This window comes from Rousettus aegyptiacus, unplaced genomic scaffold (assembly GCF_014176215.1).
Source record: "Rousettus aegyptiacus isolate mRouAeg1 unplaced genomic scaffold, mRouAeg1.p scaffold_m13_p_5, whole genome shotgun sequence".
Classification (NCBI taxonomy): Eukaryota; Metazoa; Chordata; class Mammalia; order Chiroptera; family Pteropodidae; genus Rousettus; species Rousettus aegyptiacus.
In genome coordinates this window covers 394746-416050 of record NW_023416308.1, presented here as the reverse complement: position 1 = coordinate 416050, position 21305 = coordinate 394746, and the positions used below count along the sequence as shown (strand labels likewise).

At 63.3% G+C, this 21305-nt stretch overlaps 1 protein-coding gene and 1 long non-coding RNA gene across 4 annotated transcripts; both read right to left on the bottom strand.

The window, feature by feature from the left end:
- Positions 1–787: 787 nt before the first annotated feature.
- Positions 788–10700, bottom strand: LOC107511550. The gene is made up of 3 exons (XM_036220913.1): positions 10652–10700; positions 8300–8783; positions 788–998 (listed from the first exon to the last, which is right to left on the bottom strand). The coding sequence occupies exons 1-3, from the start codon at positions 10698–10700 to the stop codon at positions 863–865; spliced, it is 669 nt and encodes a 222-aa protein (XP_036076806.1). The 3' UTR covers positions 788–862.
- Positions 10701–13320: 2620 nt separating this feature from the next.
- On the bottom strand, positions 13321–21200 carry LOC118602947. Of its 3 annotated transcripts, XR_004951042.1 has the most exons (4): positions 20914–21200; positions 17615–20568; positions 16430–17070; positions 13321–16224 (listed from the first exon to the last, which is right to left on the bottom strand). It is a non-coding gene; the product is annotated as an uncharacterized LOC118602947 (long non-coding RNA). The 3 variants fall into 3 exon arrangements; XR_004951040.1 differs by having other exon boundaries at positions 17615–21200; XR_004951041.1 differs by having other exon boundaries at positions 16430–16592; positions 17615–21200.
- Between the last annotated feature and the right edge of the window lie 105 nt (positions 21201–21305).

Below are 21305 nucleotides of genomic sequence, written 5' to 3'. Positions count from 1 at the left end.
ACGCCCCCAAGGGGAGGTGTCCATGGTAGCTTCCCAGCCGCAGAGGCTGGGGTTTGAACCCACGCGGTCTGGTCCGCGGTCTGGTACAGGGTCAGGCTATTGGGAGAGAGACGGCGACAGAGAGAAAGGCCACTGGGAGCCGAAGCTGACGCTCGCTGGTCCCTTCATAGCTGCTGACCCCAGGTGTCCTGCAGGAGAAGAAACGCCAGCCTCCCTGCCCTGACCTCACCCTTCTCCAGGGTCTGGGGAGGTTGTGCTGGCTGCAGGGCGCTGCCGCCATCTAGTGGGCATGTGCGGTCCTGCATGCCCCGGTCACCATGCCGCCACCTCAGCTCCTGCCCCCCAGTCCTCAGGAGGTGGCGGAGCCGAGCTGGAATGGCTGCCCTACCTGTCGGCAGGTGAGCCCGGGCCGGGTTTATACTTCGCCTCCAATGGTTCATTGTCCAGACGAAGACTGTCAGCGGCACGGCACCGTCACCAATGCTGCACACTGCTTCTCCTCCGTCCTGTGCCTGGGACCAGCCTCCCCGCACACTGGGGTTCCTTCCTCATCGTGTCCTGGCCTTGATGGCTCTGAGGAACATTGGTCAGGTATTTTCCAGACCGTCCCTCAATCTAGTTGGCTTGCTCGGATGCTGTTCTCAAATCTCTGGGGTCCTGGGTTTGGGGGCAGCGGGACCGAATTCAGCACCTTCCCGTCACGACACCTCAGGATGCGTGCTGCTCACATGGCTTGCTGCCGCCGGCCTTGACCCCTGGGCTACGGCGTCGGCCAGGCTCCCCCCCCCCCCCCCCCCCGTCGGCCCACTCTTGGGAAGGGGCTGTGGGCGGTGACCCCGGGGCCCTCTCAGGGCCTGTGGCATCACTTCCTGCTGGATGCCCAGAGGGGCCGGTGGCTTGCCCAGGTCACAGCTGCGATGTGGACACGGCTCTCCACACCTGGAGAAGGCACGGGTTCGGGCTGAATGCAGCTCCGCACATCCACTGGGCTTGAAGACCCAGGTAGGAGCAGAGCAGGTGGGCATGGGAGCGGCAGGCTGCCGGTGCCCAGGGAGGGCCTGCACATTTGCAGGGCAGACCGGTTTGGCTCAGGGGACTGGGCAGAGGCCCCTCGAACAGCGGCCAGGAGCCAGGGAGGAAGCCACATATCCCAGGCCCGTGAGCCCTGCCCCCACCTGGCTGAGCCCCAGGAGCGGCCCCAGCCTGGGTAAGGGACTCAACCCCCCACCTGCAGGCCGGGGTCCGTGCAACCTTGGGTGAAAGCACAGCCAAGCCCCCATGGGACTGGGCCCAAAACTGGCTCTCCCAGACGGGCAGGCGAGTCCCCTTCTAGCACCTGCAGCCCACCTTTCCCACGCAAATAAAAGGCACGAACCACCGAGGGCCCGTAGGGCTGCGGGTCCACCCACAGGGAGGGGCCCACCCAGCCTGCGGAACCCAGGGCGATGCCCCCTCCGTCCACTAGGTGTCGGGCTTGGCCGTGCTCTGCGAGTGGCCACCAGCACCGGGGACGCACGGCCAGCACGCTCTCCCCGCACGGCTGCCGCTCAGAGTGACGCCTGCGGGCGACGGGAGCGGTTGTGAGGGGAGCCCACGGGACCCCACACGGCCCCATGGGCGGGCGGCCTCCCCCCGCACCCCGCGCCACCTCACCCGCACTCCTTCCCCTTCCTCTGACTGCGCGTTGCCAGCAGGAAACCCATCCCATCCTTCATTTATAGAAGCGGGCAAGGGCTGTTATGGGTCATTTTGTCACCGTGGCAACCGCAGTGGCCTGAAGGGTTTGCAGAGGCCTGATTAGGTGGCAGCTGCTGTGATGGGAAGTGAGGGGGACGGCAAATCAGTGGGGTCTTTGATGGGCGCGTCCCCTGGGAAGGCGGGGGGGGGGGGGGGGGGGGGGGTCAGCCAGCCCCCCACTGCGCCCAGGTGGAAACCAGCGAGGCAGCTTCGCCCGCCCTCACGAGCCTCGTCAGAGGGCGAGGTGTCCCCGCTCCCGCCCCTCCCTCCCCCGCCCGCCCCGGCCCCTCCCAGGCAGAGGGCTGGGCAGCCCGCGGAACCCCCAAGGCAAGCACAGGGCGGCCTCGCACCAGGCAGGGTCCCTGCCGGGCCCCCAGCGGGGCTGTTCTCGGGAAGACCTCACAGCTCCCAAGAGCTCACGGCCACGTCAGGGATAGAAACTGGACATGTGGTAAAATACCCAGCGACCACTCGTTACGGGAAGGCTGCTCTGGCCCGGCTCTGGATCACGTGGCCGCCGCCCTGCTCGCGCCCCTGCCGCGTGCCCCGCACCCGGTGCCTGCTCACTGTGGGGCGGTTTCTCCTCCCTGCCGCAGGGAGGGTACCAGGTGTGAACGATCGTTCTCCCGTGTTACTGATGAGGAAGCCCCGCAAGGTTAAATCGCTTCCTTAAAGTCGCACGAGGACCCGTCCCGCAAAGCCGGGGTTCTGACCGGCGGCCCGCGCCTGGCCCCCCAGCACTGCTGGCAGCCCCCGCGGGTCAGCTGCCCCTGCGTCGCGGCTCCCGCGGGGGAAGGAGAGGCCTTCACGGCGGTTTCCCGGGCGAGTCCACCGCAGCCCCCACCCGCCGGCGCCGGTCTCTGTTGCAGGACATTGAGTTAGGGCCCCAAATGGACCAAGACGGAGGAGGCCGCCCGCCTTCTGCTGGGGCCAGCCAGGTCTGGGTGAAGCAGGAACCCAGGCCAGCGGGCATCGGGGCGGGGGCAGAGGGCCAGTCTGGGGCGCCTATGGTGGAGGGCCGCCCTGGAGGCCTGCCCCTTGGGGCCTCACGCAGGCCCCCGGCCAGACGGGTCATATTCCTCCAGCCGCCTCCCTCCCCCGCCCCGCCACGGAGCCATGCTGGGATGTCCCCAAGTCATCGGGGGCAGGTGCTGTCACGGGCCTGTGTGTGTGCAGGGGGTAGGGGACGTGTCCCTGGCTCAGGCGGTTCTGACAGTCCGGGAGAGTACGTGTTCCCAGGCCACGCCTCAGGCTCCGTGGAGCCCAATGACCTTACATCAGTAGTTGGTCGCTACCTCCTCTTTGTTCCCAGGCTATTGATGAGTATCTAACCCCCCTTCCTCCCTACCGAGAGGCACATTTTTTAATTGGGTTGCTAGAGTCCTTTGTGGCGACACCGACTGGTCCCTCCACGCGGTCCCTTCACAGCAGCCCCCCTACGTGGTCTGGGAGCTGAATTTCTTACTTGGCAATTCAGAGTAAGAAAGCTGCCAGACCGTATCCCCAGGACGGGGCGGGGGGGCGGGGGTTGAGAGGAAGTTTTGGCAAAGAGTTGAGTTGCTTCTCATTAAACACTACCTAGCTCAGCCACTCGCTAGCCATGTGACCCCACGAGTTGCTCACCCTCTCTGTGCCCGTTTGCCATCTGAAAAATGGGGCTAACAAAGTACCTGCTCACAAGGGTGTGTGTATACTAAGTGATTAATGTGTGCACGATGCTCTGGGTTACTACTAGTAGAGCGGAAACTCCATCCTGGAAGTCTGTGGGCTAACTCGGCCTCAGATGCTCCTGACCCTCTGGAAAAGACGCAGGAGGACCCTCGCAGGAGGACGCAGGGGGCGGGGCAAGGGCCAGGAGGACGCTGTGAGGGAGATCAAAGTGCCTTGTCACACCACCCTGGAGGGTGACAATGGCCTCAGGCAGGCGCATCCCAGGCCCCTGGCCTAATTGTCTCCTTTGCGCCCAATTAGATTTCCTCGTGAAGAGATAAAGGCATTACTTTGTATCAGTGCAGCATCGTTTTCTGCAGGATTGAGTTCCTGCAAAGGGGAGGTAGTTGAAAGAGCGATGGAAATGGCGGGAAGGAGACGGGTGGTCACAGACCTTGGATTACGATCTTCATGGACTCAGATGGACTGGGCAGTGGGACACCCTCAAGAGGACTCAGACCGGCCCGTCCCTCAGACGGAGCCCCGGGAATCTGATAATCCAGCTCTCCGGCCCCTGGATGCCAGGCCAGAGGCGTGCTTCCTCCCAACACCACCAGAGTCCCTGTCACCATCTTCCCTGTGGGACCCAGAAGTAAAGTATTTGAACATTTCTGAGAAACAGCCCTGTGCCCCCATGCCCCGGCCCTAGGAGCGGAGAGCCAGACCCCAGTCACTTGTCACATGGGCCTCGCCGCGGGACAGCTCTCACCGTGGCAGCTGCTGGCTTCATCAGGGAAGCAGGACGAGACAGGGTGAGCGGGCGCCAAGCCAGGGTCCTTCTGCAGCCCGAGAAGGGCCACACCACGGCTTCTGCCGTTTCCATTCGTGGGAAGTGGGCCACAGGCTCCGCCCACCCTCTAGGGCTGGGGTCACCGTCGCGTGCCCTCCAGCAGGTGGGGATCTTCGGGCATGTGGAGATGCCCGCGCCGGGGCCAGGCCGAGCAGAGCGAAGGGCACCTGCGGGGCCTGAGCAGGCGCAAGGCGGCGGAGGTGGCCGCACGTGGAGCCCTTAGACGCGGCCGAGGACAGGATCTTTGGGCTGCGAGGCTGAGAGGCGTCTTGTTTTTCACCCTGAAGACGGAACCAGCCAGCCGCACACTGGACGGGGTGCCTCCCGCGTCCCGGGACCCTCCGCCCAGCAGGCAGACAGCGGAGGAGAACCCGGAGGGCAGACGCCCACCCACGCCGCAGCGCCAGCCGCCCCCGCCCCGCGCAACCGCGAGGGTCACATGCCGCGTTCCTAAGCGAGTTAGTCTGGGCGCGGAAGGGGAGTTGCTGAGGCCTTGGAGGCTCACGGCGCTCCCGTTTAATCCGCTCTAAGGCTCTAAGGCCATGGCAGCCGGCTCCAGCGGTTGCCCCGGGCAACGGCGCAGACCAAGGCAGGCCTGAGAGGGGTGACGCCCCTTAGAGGGGTGACGCCCCTTGTGGACTCGTCCATTGCGCTCACCCCCTCCGCTGCAGCTGGGTTGTCCCTGTGCGGATGCGAGGAAAGACTCGCGGGGAAACGCAGACGAGGACAGCGAGAGTCTGCCAGCCTGCTTCCCCCTGCACCTCTGTTCCAGCACCCCCCAACTGGCCGCCTCTGGCCAGGGCCCCGGCGGGGTGCGGAGACGCACAGCACCTCCCCCGGAAGGTGAGATTCCCAGGCAAACTGGTCTGAGACGCTGCCTGTCCTCCCAGGAAGGAGTCTGAGCCCCCACCAGAGCCCCTCGCCGCCGGCCGTCCCCGGCTCCCTCCGGACCCCTGACCACCAGCCTCTGCCGCAGGGCCTTTGCGCTTGCCCATCCCTTCCTGCCTGCCCACTTCACACGCCTGGGTCCTCAATGCCAGGTCTCAGCTCTGTCGCCTCCTCGACCACCTTCCTGGACCCGTCCGCGGCGGCCCCCAGTCACTGTCCTGCACCTCGCTTTCACATCCTGAAACTGACTTGTAACGAGCCTCCCAGAGCCCAAGTCTGTCCCCAGAATGGAAGTCACAGAAGGTTGCTGGCCCAGCATGTCATGTCCTCCCTGGACCCCGGGGAGGGAGGGGGTGGGTGGGAGGACATGCGGGGTCTGGACAGCTTGAGAGTGGCTGGGAAGTGGATGCGGCCCCAGCACTGAGTCAGGCTGTGAGGACAGGAGTGGAGTGGCCGGGCAGTACCATAGCAGAAAATGCAGCTGGCCAAACGGTGCAGGGGCCTTAGGACGCCCGTGCAGACACGAGCCCAGCTGCCCACCTCAGCTCGGCCTGCGGACGCCGGGCCCCAGCCCTGCCCTCTGCCCTGCAGGAAAGATGGCCAGTGCCCCCTCCCCAGGGGGAGGCCTCCCAGGGCTGCGGCAGCCTTGATGGGGAGGCCGCCTCTCACCAGGGGACTCGCCTTTGTTCAGGTCAAGGGTCTGGATGCTTCCGGCCCGGGTTCTAGTTTCCTGAATTCTTCCCGACAACTCCGGGGCGGCAATTCCAGTATGGGACGAGGCAGGGAAAGAGGGTGATGGGTGCTGGGCAGGGACCACCCCATGTCTGGATCTTCAGCCTGCAGGATCGGCCGGTGTGCAGGAGACGCACCACCTGGGTGCCCTGGACTAGGTACGGGAATTTCCCTGTGCTGGGGCGGCGACCACCAGGTGGCAGTGTGGGGACATCCCGCCTGGGCCTGGCAGCGAGTCTCAGATGGGCCAGAACAGACTGGGCGGGGCAAGGACTGGGCAGGGCCCGGCACTTCCCGGGCAGGTGGTGCCAAGGCAATGGCCGGCCTCCCACGCGACGCCTGAGCAGCAGGGATCTAGGGTAAAACACGCCGAAGCACCTGCATTCCCAGGCCTAGCACCGGGACACCTGCACACACCTGCCACTCTGCCCACGAGCAGCCTCACCGTCCATCCTGATGTGGCCTCCACCAATGTGTGTGACCTTGAACAAATCACCTAACCTCTTGGTGCCTCAGTTTCCTCGTCTATAAAATGGAGTAATAACAGCACCTCCCTCCTGGAGCTGCATGACAACGAAATGACATCGTGTGTAGGACGAGGACGATGCACACACGGGCGATGTGAGGGCTGCGCCCAGCAGTGGTCCAGGTACAGCACCTGCGCCTGCCACGGCCGGGCAGGTGCCCACCAAAGCAACCCGTGTCTGAGGTCTGGAACTCTCCTCTCTTCCTGGACTGTAGGCGGTGTGACATCAATACACGGAAACCTCACTTAAAATGGAGCCAGGAGGCCACAAGGCGGCGCTCGAGGGGCAGGACCGCTGGATGCGGTTACAGACCAGGACCGGAAGAGTCCTCAGTTAGGGGCCAGTGGTTTCGGCTGCACCTTGCAAGTTGATACAATGTTACTCCTCCAGCAAGGGAGGTTTTCTTCCTTGCCAGCACCAACACCTCCCTGAACTCCGCTTCCTCCAGAGGACTTCAGTTCAGAACAGCTCCTCCCAACTTCCTCCTCCTTCTCTGTAAAGTAGCCTTCCTTTTTGAGTGTTCGATTTGCCTAGAGCTTTGCTATCGCTCACTTGTCAGGAATCAGTTTCTCTCTTTCTGAGTAAACAAACCCATCTTGCTGGTAAGATACCTGGAGGTTTTACGCTTTTAGGTCAGCAGTAGTAGATTAGATCAAAAGTGGCCAGTCCAACATTTTCCAGTCCCACTCGTTCTTCCAGAACCTGGCCACAGCCCCGCCTCCCTTTGGGACCAGATGGGCCTCCTCCATCTGTGGCCGTCTTGCTGGGTAGGATGGCCAGCAGGGACGCTGCACCCTGCTGAGGCTCGGTCGTCAAGCGGCCAGGTCCACGTGTTTTTCTCCCTGTGCTCCAACATGTGCACCTGGAACCAGCTGTGAGGCCAGTGTCCAGATGCGGTCTCGGGCGGACCCACCAGACCTGGGAGAGGACCTCAGCTTCAGCTCTCCCCAAGGGGAGCCGAGACCAGCTGTCCCCTGCAAGCCCCGCCCGGATCGCAGGTTCCTGACGCAGTGAATGAGGACCTGGTGGTATCCCACTCAACGCGGGGTGCTGTGCTAAGCAGCAACGAGGAACCGTTACCAAGCTAAAGGCGTTCATGCTTGGGTGTTCTGTTCGGGAACTAGACATTGCTGTGGTTTGCTTCGCTTTGCTTTGCCTTGCTTTGCTTTGATGCACGTAAAGGTGGCAGGGAAGTCACATGCAAAGCTCTGACGCCCCCAGAGGGGGCATAGCCATTGCCTGTATGCTATTTGGCCAATTATATGTTAATTCCCCTTTTGTTGGTCACTTATATGTCAGCTTCTTCTTTGTAGTGGCCACACTCATGGGGCTGGGCTCCTGTGAGCTCATCCTGTTTATAGCCGCATCTGCAAATCGCTGTGCTACATTTTAATATTTAGCAAGAACAACACTTAGTAGGAACTGCCCAGACCTCGAGACCCTTATCCCACCTAACGTAACTGAAGTGCCTACACAGCTAGGGACCTCGGACAAGCCACTCGGCCCCTCTGTGTGTGTTGACCACACCTGTAATTGCAGATAGTGAGGTGCCCATCTCACAGGAGTCTGTGAGCATTAAACAATACGTGTACATTGCACTGGGTCGAAGTGTGCCCCAGGACCTCAGAATGTGACAGTATTTGGAAATAGGGTCTTTGCAGATGTCATTAGTTAAGATGAGGTCATCTCAAATGAGGGTGGGCCCGAAGTCCAGTGACTGTTGTCCTCACATCAGAAGCAGGGAGACGAGGGCAGGCCGTGGGAAGTGGAGGCGGAGGCTGGGGGCCTGGACGGCGGGGAGCAGGAGGCGGCCAGCAGCCCGCAGGTTCTGGGGAGGCAGGAAGGGCCCTGCCCTGGAGCCTTGGTGGTGGCCTTCTGGCCTCCAGGCTGGGAGAATGTGTTCGTTTCCACTCACCTGGCCTGAGGTGACTTGTCACAGCGACCCTCGTCCCGTGCGCACAGGAACCCTGCCACTCTCTGCTGCTGATGGGGTGAAGACGGCACCTTTAAAGTGACGGTAACATGAAACCCCGCTTCCTGCAGGTGCACTGGCTCCGGAGGGCACATTCCTTCGCGGCGGCCGGGACGGGCCTCATGGCAGCTGGCACAGAGCGCGGACACTGTGGGCGCGGTGGACGAGCGGGCAGGAGCCGAGCCCCGGCCGGCCGTGGGCGCCCTGCTGCCGTCTCCCCCACGCCCGGCCCGGAGTGGGCGCGACCCCGGCTTCCTGGGGGGGGCCTCGCTTTTCCAGCCCTTCAGCTGCCCCCTGCCTGTCCAGAAGCAGCCGCCCAGGCCCCCAGCCGGGCTGCAGGGCGCCGCCGCCCCAGGACGCAGAGTGGGCTGGGCCGCGGTTGTGCAGGGCTTTCTGGTGCGGGTGCCAAGCCCCCACTTCCTCTGCCCTCGGGGCCATGCCAAGGGCACTTACCGCGGAGCCCCACCCCACCTCCGGACAGAGCGGAGTCCTTCCGTCTGCGCGAGACAGAGCCCCCCCCCCCCCAGCTGCCCAGCCGCGCGTGTGCAGGTGCGCAGGCTGGGGGGGTGTCCCTGCAGGTGCGGGGATGCCAAGGGCACCCGCGGGCCCATGTGGACACACGTGCAAGGAGAGGCGTGTGTGTCTGCTGGCGCCCTGGGCACACGCGTGTGTGGGGGTTCACACGTGTGCGGCCACTTATGGATTACGGACATAGGCCCACGAGCGCGTCCCCTCCGATTCGTGCTGGAGTCAAGTCCGAACGTGAATCTGGGCGCCCGGGTGTCCATGCGAGTCTGGGCCTGCGGCCGTGCCTGTGTAGGCACAAGCGTGTGTGTACACGTGTGAGGGGCGCGTGTGGGCATGTGCGTGTGCACGTGCTGTCTGGGCGTGTGTGAGTGTGCGTGTACGGAGTGCCGCGTCTCCCTCGGCAGAGATTCTACATTTGATGTGCACGTGTCTCCTGCTCCACGTGCACACGCGTGTGCTCGCGGGTGCGCAGGGACAGAGACCTGGAGCTGGAGGAGGCCGGCCTGCCCAGTAAAAGTCTTTTAGGTCAAGGTCGAGGTCGCACCCTGTCTCCCCTCCCCTGCTGGCTCCCAGGAGCTGCAGGCAGGTGTTTCTCCAAGGGGCATGGGGGTGGTGGGGTGAGGAGGTGACCCCAACCATAGGCAGCCACAGGGTCTGGGAACTCCCGCCCCTCAGCCTCCCTGACCCCCTGGACGGCTCTCTCCCCAAAGCTGAGGCTGGAGCAGGAGCAAAGGGAAGGAAAGGCAGGGGAAACGGAAGGCCCTGGGGAGAAGGGGCTGTGGCGGGAGAGGCCCCACCCCATCCGCACCTCCCCCACCTCCCCACCCCGCCCCTCCACCTGCAGCCCAGCTGTCAGCTCCGGGCCCACATCCTCCCCCAGCCCCGGGCCAGAGGTGACAGCAGCCCTGTCATGGCTGAACACCCCCCATCATGAGCTCCCCGTTAGGGAATTTGGTATTTTAACCCTGTCGCTGCAGAGACGCCCTTTATCAGGCTTGAGGAGAGACTGGGGGCCAGAGCCTCACCCTGTGAGGCCCGAAGGGCGGAGTCAGAGCTGATGGGGGGGCGGGGTCGAAAAATAATGAGAACAATGACAGGTCGGCCTCTTTCCTGTTTGCTGTGTGATGAGCCTTTCTGCCCTGAGGCCTGAGGCGGGGCCCAGCTTTACAGCTGCCAGGCATCAGACTGGGGACTTCCAGGAGCTGGGTTGGGTCTTGGGGACACTCCTGTCTGTCCTCTTTCTAAGTGATGACCCCAGTTCCCCCAAAGGTGGATGGCACCCACCCTGTGGTTGGGGTCAAGGTCTCTTTCTGAGGCCACTGTCCCCAAATGTATCCTGGGTCCTCCCCACAAAGCTGTGGGCTGCACTGGCTCTTTGGGAGTCGATGGGGGGCCCGCTCTGCCGCCCTGCTGCCTTGTGGGCAGCAGCATCTCCCAGGATGCCTGTCCCCTGGCTCCTGCCCTGGGCAGCTGGCTGTGATGGGCACCCCCGCTCGGGTCCCCGGCTCCAGTTCTCGCTGGTCTGTGGGTATCTGAACACCCTCGAGCCTGGCACATTCGTCAATCTATTTTTAAGGTTTCTTATTTGAATTGTTTCCTGCTGGCCGCCTGAATGACACAGACAGAGGCCCGGGGGCCCCACCCCACCTCTGCAGATGGCCCCGGACACACGAGAGCCAGAAACGAGAGGTCCTCAGGAGGATCCTGTCCCTAAGCGCCGAGCAGACGTCACCGTCCCCTGCCGCCCTGGCTGCCAGCAGCGCGTACCGTCATCAACACCGCCCACAGCACGGCATGGCTGTGGCCAGCCGGCCATCGCACGCCACACCCATGCCCCCACCCTGCTCTACGGACATCGACCCCGTGATGGTGCCGCAGCCACCTCCTAACTCTAACGGCGCCCTCCCAGGGCACCTTCCCGGGCCACCCCGAACGCCACACCCCCGGTGCCCCTCAGGTTCTGGCTGCCATGTGGCAAGGGCAGGAGTTCCCCTAATGGACTCTGACAAGACGGGAGTCCCCGTTGCCCGGCCTGGGGTGGCTCCCGGCCGCCAGCAGGGCAGGCCTGTGTCCTGGCACCGGAGTCTCAGAGGCCCTGGGGGGCGGTGTGGGGGCTCAGGGGAGGGCAGGTCCCAAGGCCCGGCTCCTGGCTGGCAGGGATGTCTCCTCCTGCCCGGCAGCAGGACGACAGCTCTGCTACTTGAACTCCAGGGTCCCAACGAGCCGAGGAAGCTGTGCCCGCTGCCTCCGGGGGCTGTGCGCACAGACGTCGGGCCCGGGTGCCCAGCAAGCACGAGGGTTTGCCGGAGCTGGGAGAATGTGAGCCGGCTCGGCTCCAGCCCCGCTCGGCCCCGGGCAGCTGGGCTGTGGGCGTGGGACGCCCCTCGGCCCTGCCCTGCCTCAGCCTGCGTTGGAAGGGGTCACATCTGACCCCCTATTCGATGTTCCAGGTTCGTCTGGGGGCCGTCTGGGGGCCATGTCTGCCGAGTGGGCAGGAAGAGCTGGAACCGGGCTCAGTCAGCAGAGTGATCCAGGGGGCCCCCCGTCAGAGCCCAGGCAGGGATGCGAGACAGCCCAGGCCGGCTCTGCAGGGGAAGGCGCTCCAGGCTCCCGGGTGGGTGGGCCAGGCACTTGGTCCCCAGCCAGCGAGGGAGGAGTGTGGGGGCCAGGGGGCAGCACAAAGGCCTGAGGGGCAGGCCTCTGAGGCTGTTTCTAAGGGCGGGGATTTGTTCTGGGAGACAACGCGCTGGGTGACTGCGGGCCTGAAGCAGAGGCATGTCTACACAGCCCAGCTGTGCAGGGCCAGTGGGGGGAGAGCCGAGGCCACCCAGAGCCTCCTCCCCAAACCTAGAAGTCTGAACAGCCAGGGAGAGATGGCTGCGGACAAGGGCAGCAGCCGGGGTAACTAGCGTCCTGGGAAGTCCCGGATAAACCAGGCGTTGGTGCTCCGTGTGAGAGCAGAGGCTGCTGATGGGAGGTGACAGTCTGGGCAGGACCACCCGGGGGAGCAGGCAGTGCAGGAAGTGGGGGGCTGCAGATCTGGAAGCCCCCCTAGTTTCCAAGGAGCCCAGAACGGCTCAGAGAAGAGGGAGGGGTGCTATCTATGCGAGGTACCTGCCTTTCTCTGCTCTAACGCCCGGGGCAGAAGGCCGGGGCGTCCTGGGGGTCGGCACCAGACATGGAGGGGGCAGCAGGGGGGCCTGAGAGCCCGCCGCCCCGGCACTCGCTGCGCGGCTGAGAGCGGGCAGGCGCTAGTAAGCCATCTACTTGGAGCAAACACGGGCGTTTGGGCCTTTAGGGGTTATGGCTTTACGAAGAAAATTCTGGGCCCGCGTGTGCACGTCCGCGTGAACGTGTGGCAGGCGGTGTGTGTTCGCGCACATGCACACCCACTGGACTGGCACAGGCTGAGGCGCGGGCTTGCGGGGGGCCCTTCCTGACATCCGGGACGGAAGGACAAGCAGGTCGCGGCCGGGTGAGGGGCGAGCGCACCGCGTGCCGGGTGCCGGGCGCCAGGCGCTGGGCCCTGAGACGGCCGGGCCCTGAGACGGCCGGGCCCCTCCCTGCTCCCGCACACGCGCCTCAGCCGGGCCCCTCCCTGCTCCCGCACACGCGCCTCGCGGCGTGCCTCTGCTGTCTTCCTGACAAGAGGAGACCTACTCCGCATCCCCCCAAATCAGGGCCAGCCTGCGTCTGCCTCGACCGTGAGACCGGGGAGGGAACGTCTTGTGAGTTCCAGGCCGACCTCAGGGGACTCAGTGTCCCCGCTTGCCCTTGGGGACCCCCTGGGGAGGCTGCCAGATGAGGGCAAGAAGCCATGAGAGGGCCCAGGACAGACCTGGACCACAGACCTCGAGGGCTTACGGCCCCCGCGTGGGGGATCCTTCCAGCCAAGCAGCTGGGCCAGCTCCCCACGGGGGCCGAGGGGGCCGCACTCACGCTGCTGAGCGGCAGGACGCTGACCTGACGGGCTGTCGGACGCCTGGCCCCTCATCCAGGGCTGTTCCTGGTCGATAGTGCCCCCAACGCCACGTGCCTCAGCCCTAACCCCAGCACCGTATTTGGAAAAAGTCTTTCCTGATGCAATCAAGCCAAACCGCAGGCTCACCGCCGCACTGATCCCCGGCCCCTGCGCCTGTGAGCTCCCCTGGGGGATTACGACCACTAATCAGCGGACCTCAAATAAGATGATCCTGGATTATCCGGGTGCGCCTGGTGCCCTCGCAAGGGCCTTTAAATGGGAGAGGAAAGCAGGAGGTCGGGGAGCTAGGGCCTCAGAAAGACGTCACCCCTGCCCAATGCGAAAACAAAAGTGTCTCCAGCCGTTGCAGGAGGACCCCTGGGAGGCAAAGCCCTCCCACCCCCGGAAAACCCTGCCCCAGTGTGCCTGTCGGTGGGTCTCCCGCTGTCCCCCCCCCCGCCACCTGGGCTGGCAGGAGGCCCCACAACCCCCATCTGAGGGCCCTGGAGGGTGGGGGACCATGAGGAGACGGGCTGTCTGGCAGGCAGGCGTGACGCCATGTCAGGCAGGGCGCTCAGGAAAGGCAAGTGGACCCATCCCGCGGCCCTCACGGAACGCGTGGGCGTCCCCACACATGCCCCGGGGGCCCGGGCTTCTGGGACCAGGTGCCATTGCAGGCAGGGTCCCCCTCTCCAGCCTCTAAGTCCCTGGTTTCACGGATGTCATTGGCCAAATGTGTTTCCCTGCGCTCGTCAACATAATCTGCACATATATTTGCAAATATATGCAATCCCATCAGTCACCACAAACCCCGACCAGATTCATCTCATCCACTTATTCCCTAAATCGACACCTGTCTCTGTGGGGCCCCACCCCTCGCCCCTGATGGAGACATGTTTTGGGCAGCCACCGAATAGTGAGATCTGGGTTCGGGGAGGAGCCCCTAGGCCCAGGAGTAAATTCATTAGGAAATGCTGCGTGCGCTGGCTGGTGTGCCCCCCCAAACGTGTGTCCATCGGGAACGTGCGAACGTGACCTTGTTCAGACAAAGGGTCTTTGTAATTATGTCCTCACCAGAGATGAGAAAGGGAGAAGACACACGGGGGCAGCCGGGCAGCGGAGGCAGAGACGGAGGGACGCGGCCGCAGGCCCAGGGCCGCCCGAGATGCTGCTCGTGACCCGGCCGCCCAAGGCCACTGCCCGGATGGCAGCGGGGCGGGAGCTGGGCGGACGGCAGTGGAGCGACCAGTGGCCCTGTGCGGTGGGTACACGGTCTGCACCGGAACATTCCCCCAGCTGCTCCACGTGTTTGAAAGTGTTCATAATAAAATGTTGGCGCAAAAGGAAATGTTAGAAAAATTAGAATCTGTCTCCCCACTCCCAGCCGATGAAATCTGAATGAATAAGGAAAGAATACAGTTTGAGGGGCAGCTACATGCTTAGCCTGTCGAGGGCACACTGGCCGGCAGAACTCAGGCCACCAGGGGGTCCCCGCTGTCTGGGCAGAGGGCTCCTCCCTCCTCCCCAAGGGGGGCCGTGGGCCCCAACACTCCCCACCCCGATCTTCTGTCCCCAGGCCGCAGGACGCTGAGGTCTGTGAGCTCCCGGGCCCTGCACCCCAGCCCTGCACAATCTCCACCATGTCACCACAGCAGAAGGACCCTTATTCCCTCTAACACGTCCAGGAGGATGTTTCTAGGGACAGGTGGCAGGGCCACTTCCTTCTCCCATGGCGGCTGCCCCCATGGAAGTCCCCAAACCTGGAGGCCCTGTGGGAGCAGGGCCTGACACAGCAGGCCTGAGCCGACACGTGCTGGCTGGCTGGACCAATGGATGAGCGAGGGAATGAATGATGTACCCACCGCTGCCCAGGCTTCCTGTGCCACCTCTGGGCGCTGTACCAACTTGTGGTGTCCCCATGCCCCAAACATACCTGTGTCCTTTCTCGTCTTGGAGTTTGCAGGATGTGTTGACCGCTAACGGAAGCCGCCCTGTGACAGACCGCCATCCTCTGCCCTGTTACATTGTGGCCCCCCCCATCCACCCGCTACAATCACCCGATACATTGTTGCCAGTGTCATTTCCAGGAAACTGTTACCTGTTACATCAACCCAGAGACAGAGAGGCAGAGAGAGATTTCATTTGGCCTCGCGCATTCCTCTCTAACCCTTTCCTTTGCTTAGACCCGAGCACCTCCGACTGCTTCTCGTGAGGCAGGTGTCCTGGCGCCCACGTCTCTCTTTTATTCCTTCCTGAAAGTGCCGCCTGTCAGACGGGCTGCCTGACCCCAGCTCATGAAACCCGTGATTTCCCACAACCCGAGGGCAAGGGCGTGATTCCTCCGGCTCCGCAGATGGGGCAGCCGAGCCCAGGCCTCTGCATGTGCGGCGTTGGAGGTAATTCGCCCACAAAACTGCACGCCAGGAGGGCCTCGGGGACCGGGGCTCCCACTACGGCCGGGCGGCAGCGCCGTAACACCCGCGGTGGGCCCCGAGCCAGGCTCCCTTCCTCATCAGGGTGCAGGGCGCGGCCTCACGTCCCCCTAGACGCTCTGAAGTGCCTGCTGAGCCGAGCTGCCCCAGCCGTTGCCATGGAAAAGCCAGAATGTGTGGGCGGCCTGGCAGCCTGACCACCAGCTCCCCAGGGATCCCCGCCGCGGGCTGCTGGCCCAGCGCCCAGAGGTCGCACGCGACAGGGGACCTGCTCTCAGCAGCCTCAGTAGGAGAGCCAGGAGCCTTCCCTGACAGGGGCAGGTCGCAAGGGGCCCCACCCGGCACCTGCAGGCCCCTGCAGTCCTTATGGGGGTACCGGCTCTTTCTGCCTGCCCCCCCCCTCGTGCTACAGGTGCCTCAGCCTGCTTCGAGGAGCGCCCACCCCCAGCGGTACAGTGTTGGGGGCCCCACTCACCTTGGCCAAACCGGGCCAAGCCGTGACTCAGGCCTGGCCGGCCAGCGGCGCCCCTCCCCCACCGAAGAACAGACGTAGGTGCATTACTGCCGCCCGTAACCCGAGTCCCAGCGGCCCGGCTCCCAGGGCACCAATGCTCAGGACGGGCGGACGGCTGCGAGCAGAGCAGGGACACCCACGCCTGTCGCCTGGCGCGACCTCTGGATGGAGCCGCACTTTGAGCCAGCCCCCGGCATCTCCCACCACCGAGCTAAGAGTTCCATCCTGCCGGATTGGGCTGGCCTTCGTCACAAACGCCCTTTGGCTCCTGAAAAATTCCTGGCAGGCGGCTGTGTCCTGGCCCCACCCGACCGCCCTGTGTAACTCTGGACAAATCACCTGCAGGGGCCACGGTCTCTTTGTCATGGGGACAGATGCCTGCCGCTGACCCTCGCCGTGAGCCGCCTCCGCTTCTGTGCCATCAGGACCCCATCTTCAAAACAAAAAAACAAAAAACCAAGTCAGGAACATAGGACATAGGACACCAGGAGGGCCCAGCGCTTGCCTCTCCTGGGTCTGAGCCTCCTGCTTCCTCGCTGGGGCAGGAGGGCCTCGTCCAGGTGCTCAGCCGGCCCGCCTCTCCCCGCCCCACAGACCACGGCTGCCACGGGCCCCACGCAGCTCCAGCAGGTACCGACCTGGAGCACTGGGGCTCTCCAGCCTGTATCTGGAATGACAATTTCCAGCCCGAATCGACAAAGTTCAGCTAAGTCACTGTTGGCAGAATTTTCTGGAATAACCTGAAACTAGGACTACAGCGTAATCTCGACTGGCAGATAAGGAACTCCCGGGGCCGCCTACCTGTGGAGACAGGCAGGTGACGGACAAGTGAAGCGAAGACTGCACAGGAGCAGGGCGTGGTGGGGACCCCGGCGGGGCGGGCGGCCTCACGTCCCCTCCCCGCAGCCACTCAAACGCCTTCGAGGGGGACCGTCCGCCTGGCTAACCAGTGAGCCCACAGAAGAACTCGGAACCTTCGAAGTGGAGACTGTGCCCCAAGCAGGGGTGGCGCCCTGTGTCTCCCACAGAGCGCCTGGCGCGGAGAGGGTGCTCAGTAATGATGTCGGCCAGAATGAGCCTGAGACTCGAGACCCGAGACCTCAAGTGGCCTCTGAGGAGCCGGGAGCGGGCTTGGAGCCCAGGCCCGAGCAGATGCGGGGGAGCAGGCGTCGGGGTGCACTGCGGGTGGGGGCACCCGCGTTTCGGTCTCCTGGGCGCGTTGCTCGACACAGACTCTAGTTCCTGGAACAGGCCATGGCATCGGTGCGGCCTGGGCCGCCTGCCGTGACAAAGGGGGGTACTGTCCCCAAATCCTTCCTCTTTGTCATAGGACCACCCACCCCCTGCCTTGTGACTCTGCAGTGACACCCTCCGCTGGAGTGGGAGGCACCAACTTCCCGTCCCAGGGATGGTGGTGTTGACCACGTGACATGCTTTGGACAGGATGTGAGCAAGGCTTGAGGCAGAGGCGCTCTGCGTGCCTGGGGCTTAGGCTTAGCCCTGATTCTTGCAAAGAGAATCCCCCAGGTAGCTCATGTCTTGCAGCCTGGGTCCCAGAGAGAGGCCCCTGGGCCAGACCTGGACCTGACCCCACAGTCTGAGGCGGAGCCCCTCAGTCAACCCGTGAGCAAGGAAAACACACTTGGCATTGTAAGTCGCAGGATTTCTGGGGGCTGCTTGTTAGGCAGCATTATCGCGGGGAGAGCCAACACACCTGCCCACCCCCAGGCCAGGAGAGGGAGGGGATCTCAGCCAGCTGCCCCCGCCCCAGACCACATCCGCGGAAGCAGGCCAAGGATCCAACTATGTCGAGGTGCTCTTACCTGGACACTTGGAAGGTGGAAACCAACAAATGTGTCTCGCTGGCTGGAGCGAGCAGCTGGCTCACAGGTGCAACACAGGGGGCTGGCCCATGCGCTAGATTACAAGCAGAAGGGACGTGTTTGAATCTCGAAGGAGCCGCTGGCTCGGTTGATTTATAGAGCGGAATCGGATCTGTGAGAGCAAATTGAGTTTCGACTACAGTTTCATGTCAATCAACTTTGCTCAGAGCCTTACGGAGGGCCAGGGACCCTGACGCAGAGCCGGGCGGGAGAGATGGACAGGGCCGATGGGCCATCCTGGAAGCAGCTAGTTAACCGCAATGCCTCTGCTGTGCGCAGTGACCAAGGGACGGCCTGGTCTGCAGGTGGTGACCAGGTGAGGGTCCAGCTCTGGGGGCGGGACCACGTGAGGGCTGGGCTTCGAACCGACAGGGAAGGGCCCGCACCTCCACAGGCCGGGGCCGGGAGAGGCTTCCCTCTGGCAGTGTGCTCGTGGGGCGGGATCCCCTTCTCCGGTCCAGGATCGGGCGGGATGGAGTGAGGTAGCAGGAGACACCTGGGCTGGCAGCAGGGACCTGGGGAAGCAGGTGGGGAGCCCAGGACTGAGGGCAGAGAGACGACGTCGTCAGGAGCCGGGCTCCGAGGGCGGTCTCAGGGACGCCGTGGTTGCCGGTGCACGAGAGCGGCGTTGGTCTCCGATCCCCTGTGCCGGGCGCTGCTGGGCACGGAATCCCGTGTTGCCCGGAGTGTGATCCCCGGACCTGCAGCCTCGGCGTATTCGAAATGCAAATTCTCGAGCCCACGCAGGGCTGGAGGAATTAGACGCGCTGGGGTGGCTGGTGATGCGTGTGAGGCGTCCGGCCGGCCCACCCTGGTTCGGACGCTACAGGGCTGGAGAGCGGGGGACCGCCCGCCGCGGGGGCACCCTGCCACTTACAGGTAATTTGCCCGGCCTCATGAGAGGAGCGAGGGCGGGGTCCAGGCTGCCTGGTTCTGGAACTGCCCTGCCCAACATAGCAGCCACCAGCCACATGGGGCTATTTCATTTAAAAGTTTATAAATAAAATGGACGATTCCATTCTGCGGTTACATGAGCCACATTTTAAGGGCTCAAGGGCCATAAGTGGCTGGCAGCCACCGGACCGGACAGCATGGGTCTAAGCTGTTCCCATCAGCAGCGCTGGTCTCGAAGCTGTCCCTTAACTGCTATTGGCAACCACACCCCAAAGCCCCCCAGTCCCCTCCAGGAATAAAAGGGCACAGGTGTGTGTGAGCAAACCAGTCAAAGCCAGTACTGCACCATAGGTCAGCAGAGAGCCCAGGGCTATGAGGCTCAGTCGGCTGGCTGGGGGAGGGGGTGGTAAGCTCAGAGCCCTGGAGGCGTCCAGGCCTTGCTCTGCGAGGGGCATAGTTGGGATGTGCAATCGCCAGGGGCAGGCAAGCAGGCTTCTGCCCCACACCGCCCAGTGCTCAGAATCTGGAGGAGATGCCGGCTGGTCCCCAAGGCACTGGCTAGACCACCTGGAAATGAATCAAAGGAGAGAAAAAACTGGCCACCGCGAGCGCTAAAAAGGAGCCCCAAAGGGCCCCACAGAGAGTCGGCAGACACCCTGTGCTTCCACCAAGTGTCTCCGAGACCAGAGTGGGAGGATCCCCTCGTTCCTGGAGGGCAGGGAAGGGGCTGCAGGAAAGGGCCCAGAGGGCGTCCCAAGGCCGGTAGCTCGAGCAGTGTGGAGCTTGCGCCAAGGCCTGTATCCAAATGAGATGCTGAGATATCGTCCCTGGGGCCCCCCACGCCCACATTTTCTGGCCTTCCATCCTCAGAAGAGGATTAGGGTAGCAGGAATGCAGACAAACTGTTTTGGTTTCACTTTTTGTCTTTCTAACAAGGATCTTAAAAATCAAAAAGGATGATGATGTAGGAGTCAAAAAGTTTTCACAACAGGACCCCAGAATGGGGGACGGGGTCCCCAGAGGGGGACGAGGACTCTGCACCTGCCCTGAGAAGGCTTGGGGAGGGTGGGGGAAGAGCCAGAGCAAAGAGCCTGACTGGAGGGGGCGGGCAGTCTTGGGGGGCCTGAGTGCTCCACCCCTAAGTCTGGAAGTTTGTAAAGCCGCCTTCCCAGCTGTGCCCAAGGACAGCCCTGCCAGCAGCCAGGGACACCCAGACCACACGCCGGGGCCCTGGGCCCCACAAGTGGCTCATTGATGCCAGTGGAAAGTCCCAGTCCAGATACGGCGAGGGGGGCAGAGACCTCCTGACCCTACTCAGTGTTGCCCAGGGCAACACTTCCCCTTCAAGCCAGGAGGCACCTCCCGGAACTCCTCTGCAGGTTCTTGCCCTGTCCACTGGGCCCGGCAAGTCCTTCCGTGCCTCAGTGCCTTTGCATGGCTGTTCTCTGCCGGAAACACAGTGCCCTCTCTTTTGCCTGGTCTCTCTCTCATCTCCTAGGTCTCAGCTCAAATCGTCGCTCTTCAAAGGCCTTCTGGGGCCACCCAATGCCCACTCTACAACAACCCCTACTCGGCTTTCTTTGTGTTACCGTTTGATCTTGCGTCACCTGGCTCTGGGTTCACGCTCTCTCCCACTCCTAAAGGGCTGTCTATGTCACCAATCGCTGCATCACACAGAGCCAGGACCAGGTGTTCAAAACCATGAGCTGAATGAATTAATGAGCTCAGATTTCAAGGAGAGAGATGGCCCCTCCCCACCCACTTGCCCTCTGTACCTCGGGCAGTCTCCTGTTGATGAAAAAGCAAGTTCACCTTCACATCCAGCTTTCAGCTCTCCAGCTGCCCCAGTCTCTGGCGGCTCTGGGTGGGGAGCAGCCTACAGCCTGAACTGCTGTCTCTGTGCAAACCAGGCAGCCTGGGCCTCTCCCTTTCATCTGAGGGGGCCTCAGGGGGCCTCAAGGGGCCTCAGAGAGCTGTCTTGCCATAGAAACTTGGGGAACCTGACCCAGGAGAGGGGAGGAAGATGTATTACGGTGGGACTCATCACCACAGACTGAACCCTGAGGCTGGTCTTTTGCCTAAGCCAGGACCAAGGAACATGCAGAGCTCAGGAGGGGGAGGAGCACGGGCCGACCTGCAGGGAAATCCCAAGGGAGAGTGGCAGGGAGCAGGTCGAGACCGCCTGGACCCTGGACCAAGGTACAGCCAGCCGCCTGGACCCTGGACCAAGGTACAGGGAAATGAGAGGCTTAGAAACCCTCACTGGGCCTTCACATGCCCCCTGGTGGGGGGAACCACCCCTTCCCATACGCAGGTGGGCAAGACTTTCCTCCGGGAGAACTTACCAAGTAAGACCCCCCTCATCACTCCAGTATCAGGAGTGGGGATGAGGACGCCCCAAGCACGGTCCCCCCATCAGGACTGTGGATGTTGAAGCCCCATCTTTTAACCCCACTAGTGCCCCCAGTTCGAGAGTAGGAGTGAGAGTGCCCCCCACCACGTGTCTGGTTTGGCTGGACAGGCCTCCACTTTTCTGCTCACGTGCTCCCATTTAAAGAATCTTCTGGAAGGAGGCCGAGGATGGGGAGGAGCAGAGACCCCTCTACCCCGTCCCCACCCTGTCCCCGCCTTGGCCACCCCCTGCCCGAGAGAAGCCGGCGTTCCCGCCTCTCTTGTGGAGGGTCGCAGGCCCAGGAAGCTCGCGAAGGGGCGCGGCGTCCCAGCTCCCTTCCCCTAG